A 16592-nucleotide genomic window follows, 5' to 3' on the forward strand; every position below is an offset into this window, starting at 1 on the left:
AGATGACAACTCAGAAGGTGACCCACAGCTTATCTTTAGGGGCTCTCCGCAACGTTCCGCGGCCCGGCACGCAATCACCACGGATGAGCGTTATTCTGTGTCCTCGAAGCCCTGGGAAAAGCAGATCTGCTACACAGAGTCGTCCCCCTAATCCTACGGTTTATTTGCCCTGATGGAGCCTCGTGATTTAATTTGGCAAGATGGTAGTGTCTTCTTACCCTTGTCCCATGCAGCTGGCTCTCTCCTTTACACGGCACTGCCTGACCGCCTGTTCACCTGCCTGGCTTGCTTACACTGTGCTGAGTCACAACATATATACTGTATGTTTTAGAGTCTGCATCTCTGTTATGTAATGGCAGGAGTTGCAGATTTTGTTCTCTGTTCTGTCACTGTGACTTAAATCTGACTGATATTGAATGTTTTGCTTATGGATGTATTTCTTATTGCAAGCAATGTTGAAATAGGCATTTTCCTAACAACACTATCACCTCTTAAAAGCTTAATGCAAAAGGAAATATGTGACTACGGTACCTAATAATTCTGTAATTGTTTAATTGAAGATAACTACGAATGACAGGGAGAAGAGAAACTGGTTAAAACGTTTGAATTTCAGCCCAGAAGATCTTGTGATGCGTCAAGTGAAAAACGCACACTCATGTTTTTAATTTTGGCAGGCAGCACAATTGTATCAGCACTAACTAGTGCCAATGTGTTTATCTAAGGAACAAGAGCAAACTCTTTAATTTGGCAAGCACAGGACAAAATGAAAAATCTGGATAGTTTTATAAAAAACAAGTATGTATGTATGTATGTATGTATGTATGTATTTAGTTTTTTGTCGGTGACTTCTAGACATACACATATTAGCTGATCTTTGATCTTGATTAAGGTTAGAAAGGACTGTGGTCATGGTAAAAAGAAACTGTTGCTAACTGTGCACAGCCATCCATCCGCTGTGTCCTCCTCCCGAAGGGGTTTTGTGAACTATAAAACGTCGCACTACCTTTTGCTTCTGAGAAAGATCAGTCATCGTACCTGTATGCAGGACCAGAAGGGGTCGAGTGTTAGGAAAACATTTCTCTTTGTTTGAATGACTGGTGCTCTCATTTCTACACCTGATGTATCACATGCATGTCAAAACAGTTCAAATTTCATACACTTAGAGTGAGATGAAATTAAATTTCAACTCTGAGGTTCATATTTTCTTTCTTTTTATTTGCTCTCATAAAAGTCAAAATGCCAGCTTCAACAAAAAGGAACTAAATTATTTAAAACGACTTTCTAAATTATTACTGCTGCAAATATGCTGGGTCAGGACAAAAAGACGTCTAGCAGCCGATGATTAATAGACACCCGGTTTGTGAAGGTCATCACAAAGTCGTGCGCTTGCTGCCGTTAGCGCTGAGGAAATTCTTTTTTAAAAGATCACCTGACGGTCATGTACTTTTAATGACTGCAGCGAGTTTTTCAGTTTGTTTACCTGGACAGCAGTCTTTGCTTATCGGGGCAATAAGATGTATTGATTACTGATAGTGTGTGCAAATGTCAGTCATAGGGCGAGGATGTAGAATACTAAATGTGAAAACAGGAGTCTTCCTGAGGTGTTTTGTTGAACTTTTATTTTGCAAAACGCTGCTCCGGTGTACATGTTGTAAATAGTGCAAGTTCATAATGCTTGTGGTACCTCTGTGCACAATGCTTTCATAGAAAGTAGTTTTTCCCTCAACAAATCTAATTATTTTCTCACTCTGTTTTATTGCCCTTTGGTAAAAGAACAGATTAATTGTGATCATTTTCACATTCTTATTAACCTTAACATGTATTAAGCTCCAGGTTTCTATGGTCACAACCATTACGGCGATGTAGAGTTAGGCTGGGTGTGAAGGATTAGCTTTAATTTATCTTGTCATGTACATAGAGGGAAGAAGAGGACCTATGAGCTACGGCATGATGGGTAATTACACTGCCAGATTGACTACTTTGCTGGTTTTATCCAATGTAACTTTTCAACATGTATCCACCCCTCTGTCTGTGACGGCGCTGATGGGGAGATGGAACCAGGGTGGGAATCTATTTATATTCAAAATGATATGCTAATAGAAAGATTCAGTATACTATTTCCAGTCAGTCTGCACTATTGTAAAGCTAAATGAGTCATTGTGATTGTGTCTGCGTGTGGATGCTGCAGTACACTGTTGAGGTAAACAAACATACCAACAGTGTTGCTGCGTTCATTGTGCGGCAGTGTGAGCGTTTGTAACTCCCCTCCTTTTGTTAATTCTTCTTTTATCGGACATCCTCCTCACACCTTGGCCCCCCAGTGTCATGTCACACAATGGAGTCAGGCCAGGCCTATTTACTTTCCAAAATTGCAGTGGTGTGAAAATGTAATATCTTATCAGGTTTAAGCAGCCCCGAGCGAAAGCACCTAGTATTTGGGGTTTACATGTTAATGAGGGGATTCTGAGTAAACGGTTAAACCCATCGAAGAGCCTGTGTCTTTGTTGACAGCCGCCCTACAATACAGTAACAGTGCATGCCTGGATTTATTCTGTTATGTGTTTGTCCTACTTTAGAAAGTGTTTTTGTAGTTTATGATTGAAAGAGGAGACGCAAAGGTTTACTAGAAAGAGATTTATTTTATCCCCGTCAAATATTTCTGAAATCTGCCGGTGTCAGCTGGAGGTGAGGGACCACCTTTATGATTGTGCATGCATTCATTACCGGTGTGCATAGTTACTATAGTAATGGTGATATTTCCAGGTGGGATTTGAATACTAGTTAATAATGCTGTTAACAAAAAAGCACAAGCAGTGGTGGGAATAGCGTTCAGCATTCTAGCCGTTCTCCAGCATCAGCATGACGTGAACCAAATGGCACTTTTCCAGCTCCGTTGTCCAGACACTCTGATACGTTTTAAAGAAGTAAGTGATACGCTATCAATGTTTGACATACGTATAATCATTTGTTATGTATTCGTTATGTATACTGTCAGCTACAACACCGCTGTGGAAAAGTTGGACGTATTTGGACTCTGACACATGTTGAGCTACTTTTCATATACGGCGGCATGTTTCTGTCATACGGAACTGTGTGACAGGGCCGTATGTCTGGCGTGTTCGGCGTGTCGTCTGCGTCCTTCAAACGATCACATCTTACCCTTAATTTATATCAACCTATTGCCGATATTTCATATATTTCATATACGCCAGCATACATTTCTGCCATATGGATATGTGTGACAGGGCCTTAAGTAAAGTAAAACATTAGCCCCACTATACCAGCTATACATTTAATTGATCATTTAAATCAATAATTATAATCAGATAATATAATATATATTATTCTGCAATGAGACTTTCTGCTTTGTGATTACTTTAATTTTTGGTATTTTTAGTATATTTCTTATACTTTTTGTGCTTTTACTATTGCACTATTTCATATACATGACTTTGACTTTACACTATGGCACTGCTTTGTTTACGTCAGTAAAATATCTGAAATCTTCCAACACTGAGCTCAAGCTTTCTTATTTGTATAAGCAGAGCAACTGCAGGAAGGCTGAGAAATTGATTTAAACCGTTTATGAACATCAATTCTGTGTGGCACATAAACAGTGGACAAGTAATTGATTAAAGCTGTTCAAAGCTGTTCAGCTGTCTTTTTTTAAAAAGACTACAGGAATAAAAAATGTTTTTCCATTGTTGATCAGTTGTGGGCTGTGGAGTATGTTTTTTTTTTTTTAAATCATTCTTACCGTTTAACAGTTGCAACATTATTTTTAAATGTGCACACTTATACTTACACTTGTATATAAGCTGTTCAATATTGACCATCACAAAAAATAATACTGTTCAAAACTCTGAACACACTGAATGTACCATTTCTACTTTTCTCTTTCTAGTCTCTAGAGATCCTTTATCTATGTTGTGCCAGGAAGGACCTTTTTTACATTTCATACATTACTTCATCTAATATTCCCCATTTTGACATCTGTCATATCTTCAGCCCTCAGAGAATGATGAGACAAGCAGTAATGCAAAGTACAGCTTAAGTTGAGATGTGTTTGTATTGGACTTCCTAAGGAAGCACTTCAACTCGCAGATGTTCAGCTGCTGCGATCAAACCAGTGAAAATAAGTTTTAAAAAAAGCCAGGAATTTGACAACATGAATCACATGTTCAGAAACTACAAATTGACAGAAAGTTTCACACAAATGTCTTTGGTTTTCAGGGCTCATTAGACTTAAACTATAAAGTTTACACCTACACACTTAACATACACAAACTCTACAGCAAAAAAAGTAGAGCTATAAAAAGTTATTACCATCATATCTCTTCAAAACTTCTTTATTTTTATTTTTTTTAAGTAAGCCTGGCTGTCCTGAACGCCATGGTGACAGCTTATCCCCAGATAATACCAGCGGTTGATTTCTCTTGAAGTTATGTGGAGGTGTGCATGCTGAAAGTGGAAATGAACAATGCTATGAAAAGAAAAATAGTGCTGAGGGTTTTGAAGGTATGGTGAGGCTTAGCTTAACTTTATTTTTTATTTTATTTTTCACAAGTTTCACCAATTATGTATCAGTGGCAGATGTTGCACTAAAAGTAACGTTTATAGACTTGAACTGTAATGAGGAATGAATTATTTCCCTCTTCCCTTTCTTGTGCAATATATTTCTGAAAAGAAAGTGTTACGAACCACGGAACAAAAAAACACAGGATCCAAAATACGCGACTCAAACAGCGATGTTCAAACAAAAAGATATTTTAATTCAAAATCCCATTAACAAGAAACATACACTTGATTAAGTTACAAGACGAACTGGCACAAGACAAGGCGAGACAGGACTATTTATACAGGAGGTAAGGGGACGGTTTCCATTTAGTTATCCCCTCTCCTTTCTTCCGCTCTGTAGGTGTGTGCGCACGTGTAGGTGTGTGCGCACGCGCACGTGTAGGTGTGTGCGCACGTGTAGGTGTGTGCGCACGTGTAGGTGTGTGCGCCAGCTGCGATCCCCGCCCTTCGCAAAACCGAAGCCGAAGGAGAGAATGCGAAAGCGCAAAGTAGACAGTACAAACTGAAACGTGCACATACATCAGATCAATAGCATAAGCGTTTAGTTTATTTAATAAAAGAGCACCTGTGAATGTGAAAAGTGAGTTGTGAATAAAAAAAATATTATTTCTTTTGAAATGCGAGGAAAAAATTATAAAAACACCTTGAATTTCAGGCACCATGCTGCACCCTGCCAAGACAATGGTAGGGGAAACACTGCAGGTGACAACAATCAGGGGCGAGGCAGACGATCACAGAAGCCGGAAAACACTCAGGCAGGAAGTTAAGTGACCAGCAACGAGAGGGAAAGGTGAGTTTCAAAACAGGAAGTGCAAGACGACACTAGACAAGCGTGACTGTAACTTAACATAACCTGACCTGAGAGGTATTACACACAGAACATGAACTAAACTATAACATAAATACATGACATTAAATAATCTGACGGGACATGACAGAAAGTCCAGATAGATGGATCCATCTGTGCTAACAACTGCAATTAATGTCAGCATGAGATCAGACAGCGCAAAACCATTGAGCCCCACCAATAACATGTTATACATTCCCTCTGCTTCTTATAAAATAAATCAACTAATCGGTGATTTGAATGGATGCCCTTCATGCTTAGCTGTTGCTGTGTATCAGCTGCCTTGGTAATAGGCTTTAATTTGTGAGCTAGATTGCTCACTTAGAAATTATTTCAGCTTTTGGTGTTATATTGATGTGACGTCTTTACCATACAAACATGTACAGTGCCAAATATGTATCTCCTAGTGTTTGTAGATAATTCCATGTAAAGACTTCACAAGGTACAATTCTCTCCATTTAAACACCAAGGCTAAAACATGACATGATTGTCCCTCCACAGTTTCTAACGATTTTTTCCACAACAGTATTTGTGTCCTTCAGCGCAACTTTCCATATAAAACCACTGCTGGCAAAAGCACTTCATAAAAACGCTCAGCAGGAGGAAATCCACCCCATTGCCCTCGGCACAGCCCTCCAATATATCCTAGTCTTCATCTCATGGCAGAAACGGCTGTTTGATATTCCCCACCATAAATGAAACATACTCTGTGTTTGCAGGGCCTGCTCGTCTCTGCCCTGGTTTGATGCGAGAGTGCCTCAGCTCCATCTTTATGCAAAGTACACTGATGAAGCAGCCACTTATCATTAAGTGGCTGCCGTAGTTATACATCAAGGTTCCATGTTATCAGCTAATATATGCATTATTAATCCAGACGAGGTGCGGCACTATGTCTTTATGCATACCTATTAGCGGGGAGGGATATTAATTCCTACATTGTAAAGTTATTTAAAAAAAATAAAAAATAAAAAAATAAAATATATATATATATATATATATATATATATATATATATATATATATAATAACACATACATCTATTTGTGCAAAATTACAGCAATTATTTCTAATTTAATAAATGTTCTGTAATCTAATGGTTTATTTCTTAAATGGAAAGTGTCATTTTAAGGTAAATCACATTAATTCTATGCATGTGTACCTTTGCATTCAAATCCTGTAAGAAAACCGGTTTAGCACAGCGGCTTGCACACAGTCTAAGCTACACTACAAATATCTCTGCTTTGCTCTTTGTCTCTAATCCAGAGTGACTTTTAAAAGGAAGTTTAGAAGTTGCAGAGGATCCTGGAGAACAATAAGGAGAGCAGGTGTAAGAGGTTAAGTGTACAATCTTTGGAATGTATTATTACTTTAAACCACAGTTCATTGAAGGTATTTTAGGTTAATACATTTAGATTATACAGACAAATAAAATGTGTTTGTCTGTATATCTTTTGGTGTAAATATGTGTAATTTTATCTGAAATACAATATTTTACTTTACTTTTACAGTCATTAATTTCTAATTATTTTAAGCTACCAACGCCTGATCGCGATTATATATTTTATTATTATATTAATCTCTTGCGTGTAAACAATCCAAAAAAGTCTATAAATAGTATTTATCCTTTTAAAGTATTACACTGGCTGTTTGTTGTAACCTAAACAGGGTGGCATCCCTGTAGCCGTCAATAATCCCTCCCAAAATGTTACAGCAATGGCAAACAGCAGATGATCTTCAGCATTAGAGACAAAGTGAAGCGGAGGAGAGGGAGGGAGGGAGGGAGGGAGGAGCTTGTTGAGCTGTTGCTCCGTGTCATGTGTCATGTAGAAGCAGACTGGAGAGGAGAGGAGGAGGTATCCGACGGCAGGGAAAAGATGAAACCCCCTGGGGGAGGTTTGAGTCCGCCACATGCTCCGGCTGGTCCTCACTGAGCCAGGCCTTTTGTTATGCTGATTTACTCAGCCTTTTGTGCAAGACACTGAGAGAGTGTGTGAGGGAAGGGGACAAGAAAGAGAGAAAGACTGACATAGTTTACAACATATTGTAGACTATATGTGGAGTAGACATATCAATAAAATATACACTGTTCAGGGGATAGCAGCACCTTAAAATATAATACCATCCTATTCAATACTGACTCAATAAATACAACTTATTCATGAAACTGAAGATGTTAAATTACTGATGAGACTGGGTGAGAAGGTTGTTCAACTTTTGGACATTTTTCAAGAAGATCATTTGTAGATTTGAAGAAGTTTCTATTATTTCTACAGTTGTCCTTCAGTATTTGATAACTTTACGGCTGGGTGTAAAAAGATGTGTTGTCATCACATACATGTCTTTGACAATGGTGTTTATTAAAACAAGGCAATACATGGCAAAGCAGGAATGAACAGCACTATTAAACATTACAGAAAGGTTCACTGGAAGACATAATGTTTAGAATAACTGGAGGTAGCTGAAATTAGGAAGTGATGACTTAAAACACGAAGTTCTATTGTCTACATGAGTTTGTCTGCTCTCTGTATACTCATTGTGCACCAACCAACATTAAACCAACAGCTTCCAATTTTGACAAAGGACAAAAACACCTTTAAAAAAAACCTTGAAACTTCTGTCGTCTTTATTTGTTTTTAAAAGTGAATTTACAGGGCTGAGAGAAGGAGGAAACAAAGAGTGAAAGAAAGTGAGAAACTGATGCAGGCACACATCAGGATGAAATGTGAACCTAATCAAGGGTATAGTAGAGTGAAACAAATGTAACACAAAGAGCGAGGGAGAGAGAAAGAGAGAGAGAGGATGACAAAAGGTGTCCCTCCCCGGCGTCCAGCCCCCGACTTTGACGTCACAGGCTGAGACACAAAACAAGCCGCTCTCAGCTGAGCTCCTCACTTGATTTCCACTCGCACACTCTCCAACGCACATTCTCGTCTGCCCTCAGACACGCCGCGACACTTGCCTTGACACCCGCTCAGCGCTGAGCTGGTGTGCGTGGGCGTGCAATCATCTCTACACCAAAACATTGCACTCCAGCAACGAGAAAAAAACATTTGGTCTCTCCCTCCGCGGGACTGAAACATCCTCCGTGTCTTTTGAGTGATGTCTCATTCTGTGTGAGGCTGCCGACGGGAGCACACGGGAGAAAAAGGAGCGCTCCGACTCCCAGCCCAGACCCCGACCCCGTCCCTAAAAAAGCAGCAGATGTGACAGAAAAGGAGAGGCGGAGAGAAAGAAACACAATCTTCCCCCACCCCTCCTTCCCTCATCTGGGAGAACAATACCCAGCCTCGAGTTGGAGAGGGTCAGCTTTTGTCCCTCTCCCCACGCTCCCGCTGAAGAGCTGAGAGCAGACAGACGCGCTGACACATTGACCTGCTGCTGTGAGAGGAGAGGACGGTGCAAAACAGTCGCTGCACTTTGCACAGTTTGATTCAGTACTTGGACAGCTCCTGAGCGACAACCAGCGCGGGTGTGTGTTTCCATGAGTGTGTAGATTCTATTTTTTTGGTTTGGAGAACCAAGAAAGCACCAATGCAGCCCCCGTGTTCGCTCCAGCTCGGCCTCAGTGGCCCCTCTCCATCCCTGGGATTGCAGAGCAGCACTGCCGGCTTCTATCAGCTGGAAGAGAAGCAGCTCTTTGAGAAGTTTTGGAGGGGGACTTTCAAGGCTGTGGCCACCCCGAGACCGGAGAGCGTCATCGTGGCCAGCATCACCGCCCACAGGAGGGTGACCAAGTGAGTTCTCTGCTTTCTAATCGCAGTCAAAGAACAAACACATCTTGTGTTTTCCCCCTGGTTGAAATGTGTTTCAGTGAGGGTTGTCAACGATTGTCAAGCTTTTGTTTTTTGAGGAAGTAGCTCCATTGCAACACATGCTTGTGGTTGTGGAGTTATTGCAACGAAGGACACTGATGCTTATTTGACAGCATTTTTTCAAAATGTACTGATGTCGGAACCACTTCACTCTTTATGTCAATTATCCTTGTTGCGGGGACATGCCAAGACGTTCCCTAGCATCGATCATTACTCGTCAAATCAGTCTAGCCCCAAAAACCGTGCGTTTGGTCATTTACAGGTCAAAAGACATCTAGTTGTCCAGTGGAAAAGTAAATATTTATATGTATAGATGGCATATTACTATAGACATGTTAGCTTTGAAATGGACACCGTGACAAATTTTGACGAGCAAATCAGTGCTTTTGGTCTCTATAAACTCAAAATATGTCTTTGGTGTTGATTTATCACCACTTTGTATGATCTCTCTTCGCTTCTGTATGCAGTGGGACGCACCAAACACAGCTGGCATGGAGAGTGTGACGTATAGTTAATTGTCCCCTTTAAAGGTCACATGGCAGCATCTTCCTGCCTCCTAATGTCACACTTGTCCCATCTTTCCGCTTGTGACATTGCTTTGTGCCAGTGTCTGTTGCAGGAGCAACATGTCATGTGTTGTTCCCCCACTTTCATCCCTCCGACTAAAGGTTAGCTGTAGCACAGCCGGAGAGGGGAGGATGATTGTCCGTTGCCCTTTCTCTTCTTCATCCCTTCTTTTTATGCCATCTTTGCTCCAGTGTGCGTGATCAACAATCAACTGCTGGCTTTAACAACTTTATCCATTGTATCATGCACTGCTCTGCCTGCTGTGCCTACTTGTGAAACACCACGCAACAGTGACAATGACACAGAACACGTAATGAGTGTTCAAACAGGTAGAGCATATTCACTACCACAATTGCAGACGTACACATTTGCGCATGCGTACTTGCATATCCAATGATGTAGCTTGCTTGGGTGACCTTTGAATGGTTTTGACACCCACTATCAACTTTCTCTCATGTGAAATTAGCTATGTTAATGAGGATTAGAATGGCCCATTTCATCCAACATCGGCACAGGCGGCGCAACACACTGAACCAGATAATGTGTCTTTAATGGGTTCTATTACAGCAGGACCGTAATGCCGCTGCACATGGCCTGGTTTTAAAAGATTTTATTAGCTTGTAGGATATGACACTATCATATAACACTTTATTTGCAAGAATTTGACAATTTAACAAAATAACTGCAGCCCTAATTTTTCTGTCAATCAACCATAATCTGGTACATATGATAGAATCCAATCTATATGGGGGGGAAAAATTGAAACGGAGCAAATTAACCCATTTAAAGAATTAGCTTTAAGGTGGCAGGCTGCCATGAACTGAGCAGCCTTCTTTTGAAATAACCGGAGACTCTGGATCGGGGCCCAGCTGTCTCTTCAGCTTTAGCTTCTCTAGGAAGGAAGCTCTCCTCAAGTGGCTTTGCCCCTCCACGGGCTCCGTCCGGGTGACAGTGACGATGATGGCAGCATGGCAGGGGCAGTCGAGACCGAACTTCCCCAGAGAGCAGACATAATGTTGCTAATTCGCCCGGGTCTGTTAGTCAAAGACGACAGCGGCGTCTCCTTTCGTCCACTGTTCCTCTCTGGTCCTACCTCTATATACTCTGTATATTTGCAGGACGGGGAAATGCAGACTGACTTTTGGGTGATACAGATTGTAAATAATGAGTAAAACACGACAAACAAACACCCGGAGAATATGAATACAGGAGGAGGCTCAGGCTGTTGATTTTGCCCCGAGCAGAGTGTGGCTGGGGAATACTTAGACCATCAGAATGCATGGCTTTAGGCTCGCTCCTCTGCCTCTTTCTCTCCAACAGGAAACATCATTATTCACTGTGGATAACTGAGGGGTGATGAACAACTGCAGTGAAAGTGAGGGGGCATTATGTACAACAAGCAGAAGGAGAGAGGAGAGGAGGAAGAGTGAGAGCCACAGGGAGACGTTTCATGTTCAATCAGCACGGGTCTTTTTTCTCTTTGCACCGTCCTCGCCCTTGCTTTCTGTTCTCCTTCTCTCTATCTGTGCTCCTGAAATAAAAATGCTGAAGGGGCCCGTGAGCCACAGAGGAGTAATTAGAGTTTGTTGTTCTCCCTCTGTCCTCCCTGTCTCCTCCCCTTCAGGCCAGTCACTCAGTGCAGGGGAGGAGTTCACTGGCTCTGTGCTGCGGGCTGGGGCTTTGCTCAAAACCATTATGACCCTGCAAGCTGTTTTGTTCATGGGGGGCTCCTCATTAAATATGCAGCCTGGCTAACTTTGGTGTGTGTTGTGTGTTTTGTGTGTGTGTGTGTGTGTGTGTGTGTGTGTGTGTGTGTGTGTGTGTGTGTGTGTGTGTGTGTGTGTGTGTGTGTGTGTGTGTGTGTGTGTGTGTGTGTGTGTGTGTGTGTGTGTGTGTGTGTGTGCATGCACGTGCATCTGTACTAGAGATGTTTCCCAGCAATTGCAAGGGTTTGAAATGAGGGTGTAAGCTGTGTGTGTGTGTGCGTGTGTGTCGTGTTAGTGGGGCCTTGTCCAACTCTGGCAGATGGCAGGCTTGAGAGAATGCAATGCAAGGGAGGAGGGCAAGTGTGTGTGTGTGTGTGTTTGGGGTTCAGGCCTCTTACCTCAGCAGATGCTGGTTTAACGAGGAGGAAGAAAAGGGTTTTGGAGGGGCTTGTACACTGACAGCACCAGTGGGAATATACAGTGGGGTGGACATAATAACCAGAACATTTTAGATCAGAATGCAGTGCAAAACAACTACAGACTGAAAAATGGCCATAAAGTCAAATGGTCTCTTCAAAAATGTAGGAATAGTTTTAAACACAGTTACAAAGCCAACATAGTAAACAATTAAAACAGTAAAACCAAAAGGACCATCGAAAAATAAGATCCAAAGAGGATCCAGACATAGCTAAAATGTCTATCTGAGTTTTAAGAAGTGATGTAAAAGACGCTACAGAGTGGGTCAGCCTGAGATACTCGGACAGGAAGTTCTAAAGCTGAGGGGACTGCAGGCTGGTCACCTCGGGTAACAAAGCAAGTGGGTGGAACCACTCGGAGACCCCTGCCTGAGGATCTCAGTGGCTCATAAAGAATTCACATATCAACTATAACGGGGCCTGACCTTGCAACACCTTAAAATGTACAAGCAAAATCCATTCTAAAGAACCCACAGGGAGACGATGCAAGAATGGTTATGATGGGATTTGATTTTTTCTATTTAAAGATTATTATTACAGTATTCCAAGTGAGAGGAAGTAAAGGCATGGGTTACTTTCTCAAGATCTGCAGCAGTTAGAAATGATTGGATTTTAGATATTGTCCTTAGCTGAAGGAAGCATGATTGTAGCACCTTGGTATGTAAAATGATAGGTTTGAGTCAAACACAACCGCTAGATTGCAAGAGGACTCCTTCTAGATAAGATGATAAACAAGCCAGTTTGGATTGCAGAGGAGTTCTCAGACAAGGTGGGACGATTAAAAGAACTTCTGATTTTGATTCATGCATTTGCAGAAAGCTCTTCCAGCTCTTGCGGTCAGAAAGACAGCTGAGGATTCGGGCTGTATCTACAGTCTCCCCAGGTATGAGGGCATACGGCTGTATGTTATCAGCATACACTTAAGAATATGTGGCCAAAGGCAGCATGTAAATAGAAAACTAAAGAGAGCCTAGAATTGATGGGTCCATATTTGATGAATTTGGCAACTCTGGTACAACAAAGGCCACTGAGGCTCATGGGTATTGTAGTATTTGTCACTTTGCAAATGTATTGTCCCCCATTGACCAGGAATGCTGTGAGTACCCAACGTTAGCATGTATGGCAGGTTTCATAGTTGAACTTGTAAAACTTGTTTAGCTGATCATGTTACTGTTCACTATCTCTCTGGCCAACATGGAGGTTTGTTTACAACCTGTTCTGATTGTCTGACCGTTAGTGTTCCTTATCACATCAGAATAACTTTTTTCCCAAGATGTAAAAAAAAAAGTTTTGTCTTTGGTTTGAATTTCTAAGGTGACCTCCTCTTGCTGGAAATTGTCCCCACTTACACAGAAATACAGACATAAAATGTTCTGAGAGTGGGAATAAATGAATAGAGGATATAGAGTCTCAAAAACTTCAAGGAGTAGCAGTCCGAGCTCCCTCTGGGACGAAGCAACTCTCTTTTGTTGTTTCTGCTTGAATGACACGCATGATTTAGTGACGGACAAGGAGTTTGTCTGCCGTTATATATCTCCCTGTCTGCACTTCTGCTCTCTTCATCGCTGAGTATCTTTACGCGACTTCTCTCCCTCTCCTCACATTAGTATCTCTCTCCTTCCTTCTCTCAGTATCTTCTCAGTGTGCGTAAACTCTCCCTCACTGTGTCTGTGTCATATTACTCAGAACACACTGGATGCAGCTGCTGAGGCATGGTGACAAAAGAGTCGGAAATAATACCTCCTCCCCAGGCAGGAATCGGACTCATCACCACAATGGATTCACATTTAATATTGATTCCCACGTAGCTAATCCATTTCCATCAAACCAGTGTCTGTGTCTTAACACTTTCTACACCGTTAGTGTGCTTTCCAGCAGGATGCCTTTTTGTATGTCACCGGAATAGGAGCTATAACAGAGATGCTAATTTGGTGGAGTTGGTTTATATTTAGCATTCATTTCTGCATGGCTAAACCATTTAAATCAAATCAGTGTCTCATGATTAACACTTGAGACGCAGTCATAGCATGTTGTGCATTCGGAGGCATTGAAGACAACCGAGATGATAATAATATTAATATCCTAATATTGAAGTTTATTAATGAAGAGCTTATCAAAACCAGTGTTTTACAAAGAAATAAGTAAAAATACGCATACAAAATCCATATATGAATAAGTAAACCATAAACATTTTTAATCAATTCATACATACAAACATACGCGGTGCAAACTAGTCGCCTATGTGGAGACTTTAAAAGAGGAGTAATATGTTCTCTTTTCTTGGTTCTTGTTTGTAGTTTATCTGCTGCAATTGATTTATTCCTTTTAATATAAGATGAGAACATTACAATAATTTAACCATTAGATACTAAAATAAAAGTATGCATGATGGATTTAGTGTCTCTGAAGTTGTGAAATGAAATGATTTTGGCAATGTTTTTTAAATGCCAAAACACGATTGGATGACATTACTAATATGCAATTCAACATTAAGTTAACAACAGAAGGATGGTGCTGTTGGACAGTGTGATGCTAATTTGTTGTTTGGGTGAAGACCTCGTCTGAAAACATCAGCTTTTAAGTAACAAAGAGAGAAAGAGTTGTTTATAGCTTAAAGATCAAGCATGTTTGAGTTTGTCCAACGGGGTTTGAAAGTACTAAGATGTGTACATAGAACATCCCACATTTCCCAGAAAACACTGAATTGCTCAGCTAAAATAACAACTATTTCAAAGATTTCAAAACTTTTAATAACAGACCGGGATGCACTATTTAGGGGAGGTTACCAACTTTTAAAAACCCAAACTTTTCTTTCTGCACATAGAGAAGAGTCGTAAAGTGAACTGATTCAGTAATGTCCATCATACACCAACATTTACGTAACATTTTTTATCGTCAAATAACAAAAGCCGCCTTAAGCTACTGGTCATGCAAGACCAAGTAAAGCAGTAGATGCAGAACCACTGAGTGTATTGTATTGAAAGAGTTTTATTGCGTAGTAATTGAACTTTTCATTTGTAAGAAGAAGAATGTGTTATTTCTTCTTTAATGGAGCAGTATGTGTTTTATTACGTAGTCTTGATGAGTAAAAGAAGAACATCATTTTCTCTACATCACTTAAACTCACCAGACAGGCTATCATAAATACTTTAAGCTGTTTTTTAGTGGAAATCAAGGGATGCTGTTATGTAGTTTACTACAAAGTCGACCTGCAGAGGCCAGCCAGTCGGATTGCTTCTTCCTTTCTAATTAGAAACACTGCGGCCATCCTTATTCCTGTAGGGTACTATTGCACCAAATCTAATCTCTTCCAAGTACTGCTGCAAAAAAAGAATAAAAAGCTAAAAATGTAAAGTTCTCTTTGCCGTGATCTTATTTTTGTCTTAATGTAAGAGGTGATATTTCTGTCTTTTAAAGCTCATTTCCAAATGTCAATCACCTGCTACTCTGAGAAATAATTTGAGCTTTAATGAGACCATTGATTCTGGGAGACGACATGTTGCTCTTCACTGCTAGCTTGTGATAGATGCTCGATATAGCCTCAGCATGATGGGTTACAAAATGCTGCAAGTCTGTGAATAAGAGAGCTAAAAAAACTCTTTGATATTTTAATAACTCCAATCTTTTTCCTTTTTGTTGTCATACACACACTTCATGAAAATATGTAATATTGTGTGCTTGCTTGGGGTTATGCATCAAAGGATGGAGCTGCTCTGAATCCTTCTGTGCATACACATGATATACTGACTATGTATATAAGATGTGTGTATATATTTATAAATATGCATTATTATTATTATTACTGTATTCAACGGTTGAGTGCATCAAAACCCCTAAAGGCATCAACATGCTAGCAGTGAAGGGGAACATGCCTTAATAGAAGCAACACATGAATTCATACAAATCTGTGTGCAGTTCTTCATGATGTTTATTGTTTTACGCACCATGCAGCATAAAAACTATATCAAAAGGTGGCTGTAATCTCGAAGGAACATGAATAGAAATGACATAAACTCAGAATAACAACAGCAGCAGCAAAGGTGCAAGAGTGACAGAGTGCAAAGACAGCTTAGGAAAATGTGAGACTTTGGGAACAGTTTGAATCCATCATAAAGACGCACACAACCTTTCATTTGTTCAGCAAGACATTTTGATTATTAAATTTAAGAGCTGAATCAAAAACAATTGACTAAAACATCTATTCAAAGACACTTTGTTACAAGAAAGGACATCTGATATTGATTCTGCAAAGACTGTGGCACATTTATATTCTTCAAACCTACAAGTTGGCCTTGATAAGCCTTCTAGTATTTATTTGTCTTTATTTTTGCACCAAGTATACTGGCACCTTAACCTGGACGTTAAACCTCATCACAGTACAGGAAGTGAGGAACTCGTCTTGTGATATTTGGTCCTCATAGGAACAATTGCAACCGGATGTGCACAAACTGCTTGCATATACAGGTACCTACCTATACCAACATATATGGGCATGCACATATGGAGCCTGACACATATGGAGCCATAGGAGGGTTCAACCTGATAATTCCTCCAGAGCTGAACAGCAGCAGCAGCAGCATTTTCGAGGATGAAAGCAAAGCGCTGA

At 40.6% G+C, this 16592-nt stretch overlaps 1 protein-coding gene across 1 annotated transcript in view; it reads left to right on the plus strand.

Annotated features, from left to right (window-relative positions):
* The first annotated feature begins 8333 nt into the window (after positions 1 to 8333).
* srrm4 (serine/arginine repetitive matrix 4) overlaps positions 8334 to 16592 on the plus strand; it is a 64205-nt gene continuing 55946 nt past the window's right edge. Inside the window, 1 exon segment of the mRNA XM_029439660.1 lies at positions 8334 to 9159. Coding sequence (XP_029295520.1) covers positions 8957 to 9159 — 203 coding nt within the window. The 5' untranslated portion in view covers positions 8334 to 8956.

This window comes from Cottoperca gobio, chromosome 9, assembly GCF_900634415.1.
Source record: "Cottoperca gobio chromosome 9, fCotGob3.1, whole genome shotgun sequence".
Taxonomy (NCBI): Eukaryota; Metazoa; Chordata; class Actinopteri; order Perciformes; family Bovichtidae; genus Cottoperca; species Cottoperca gobio.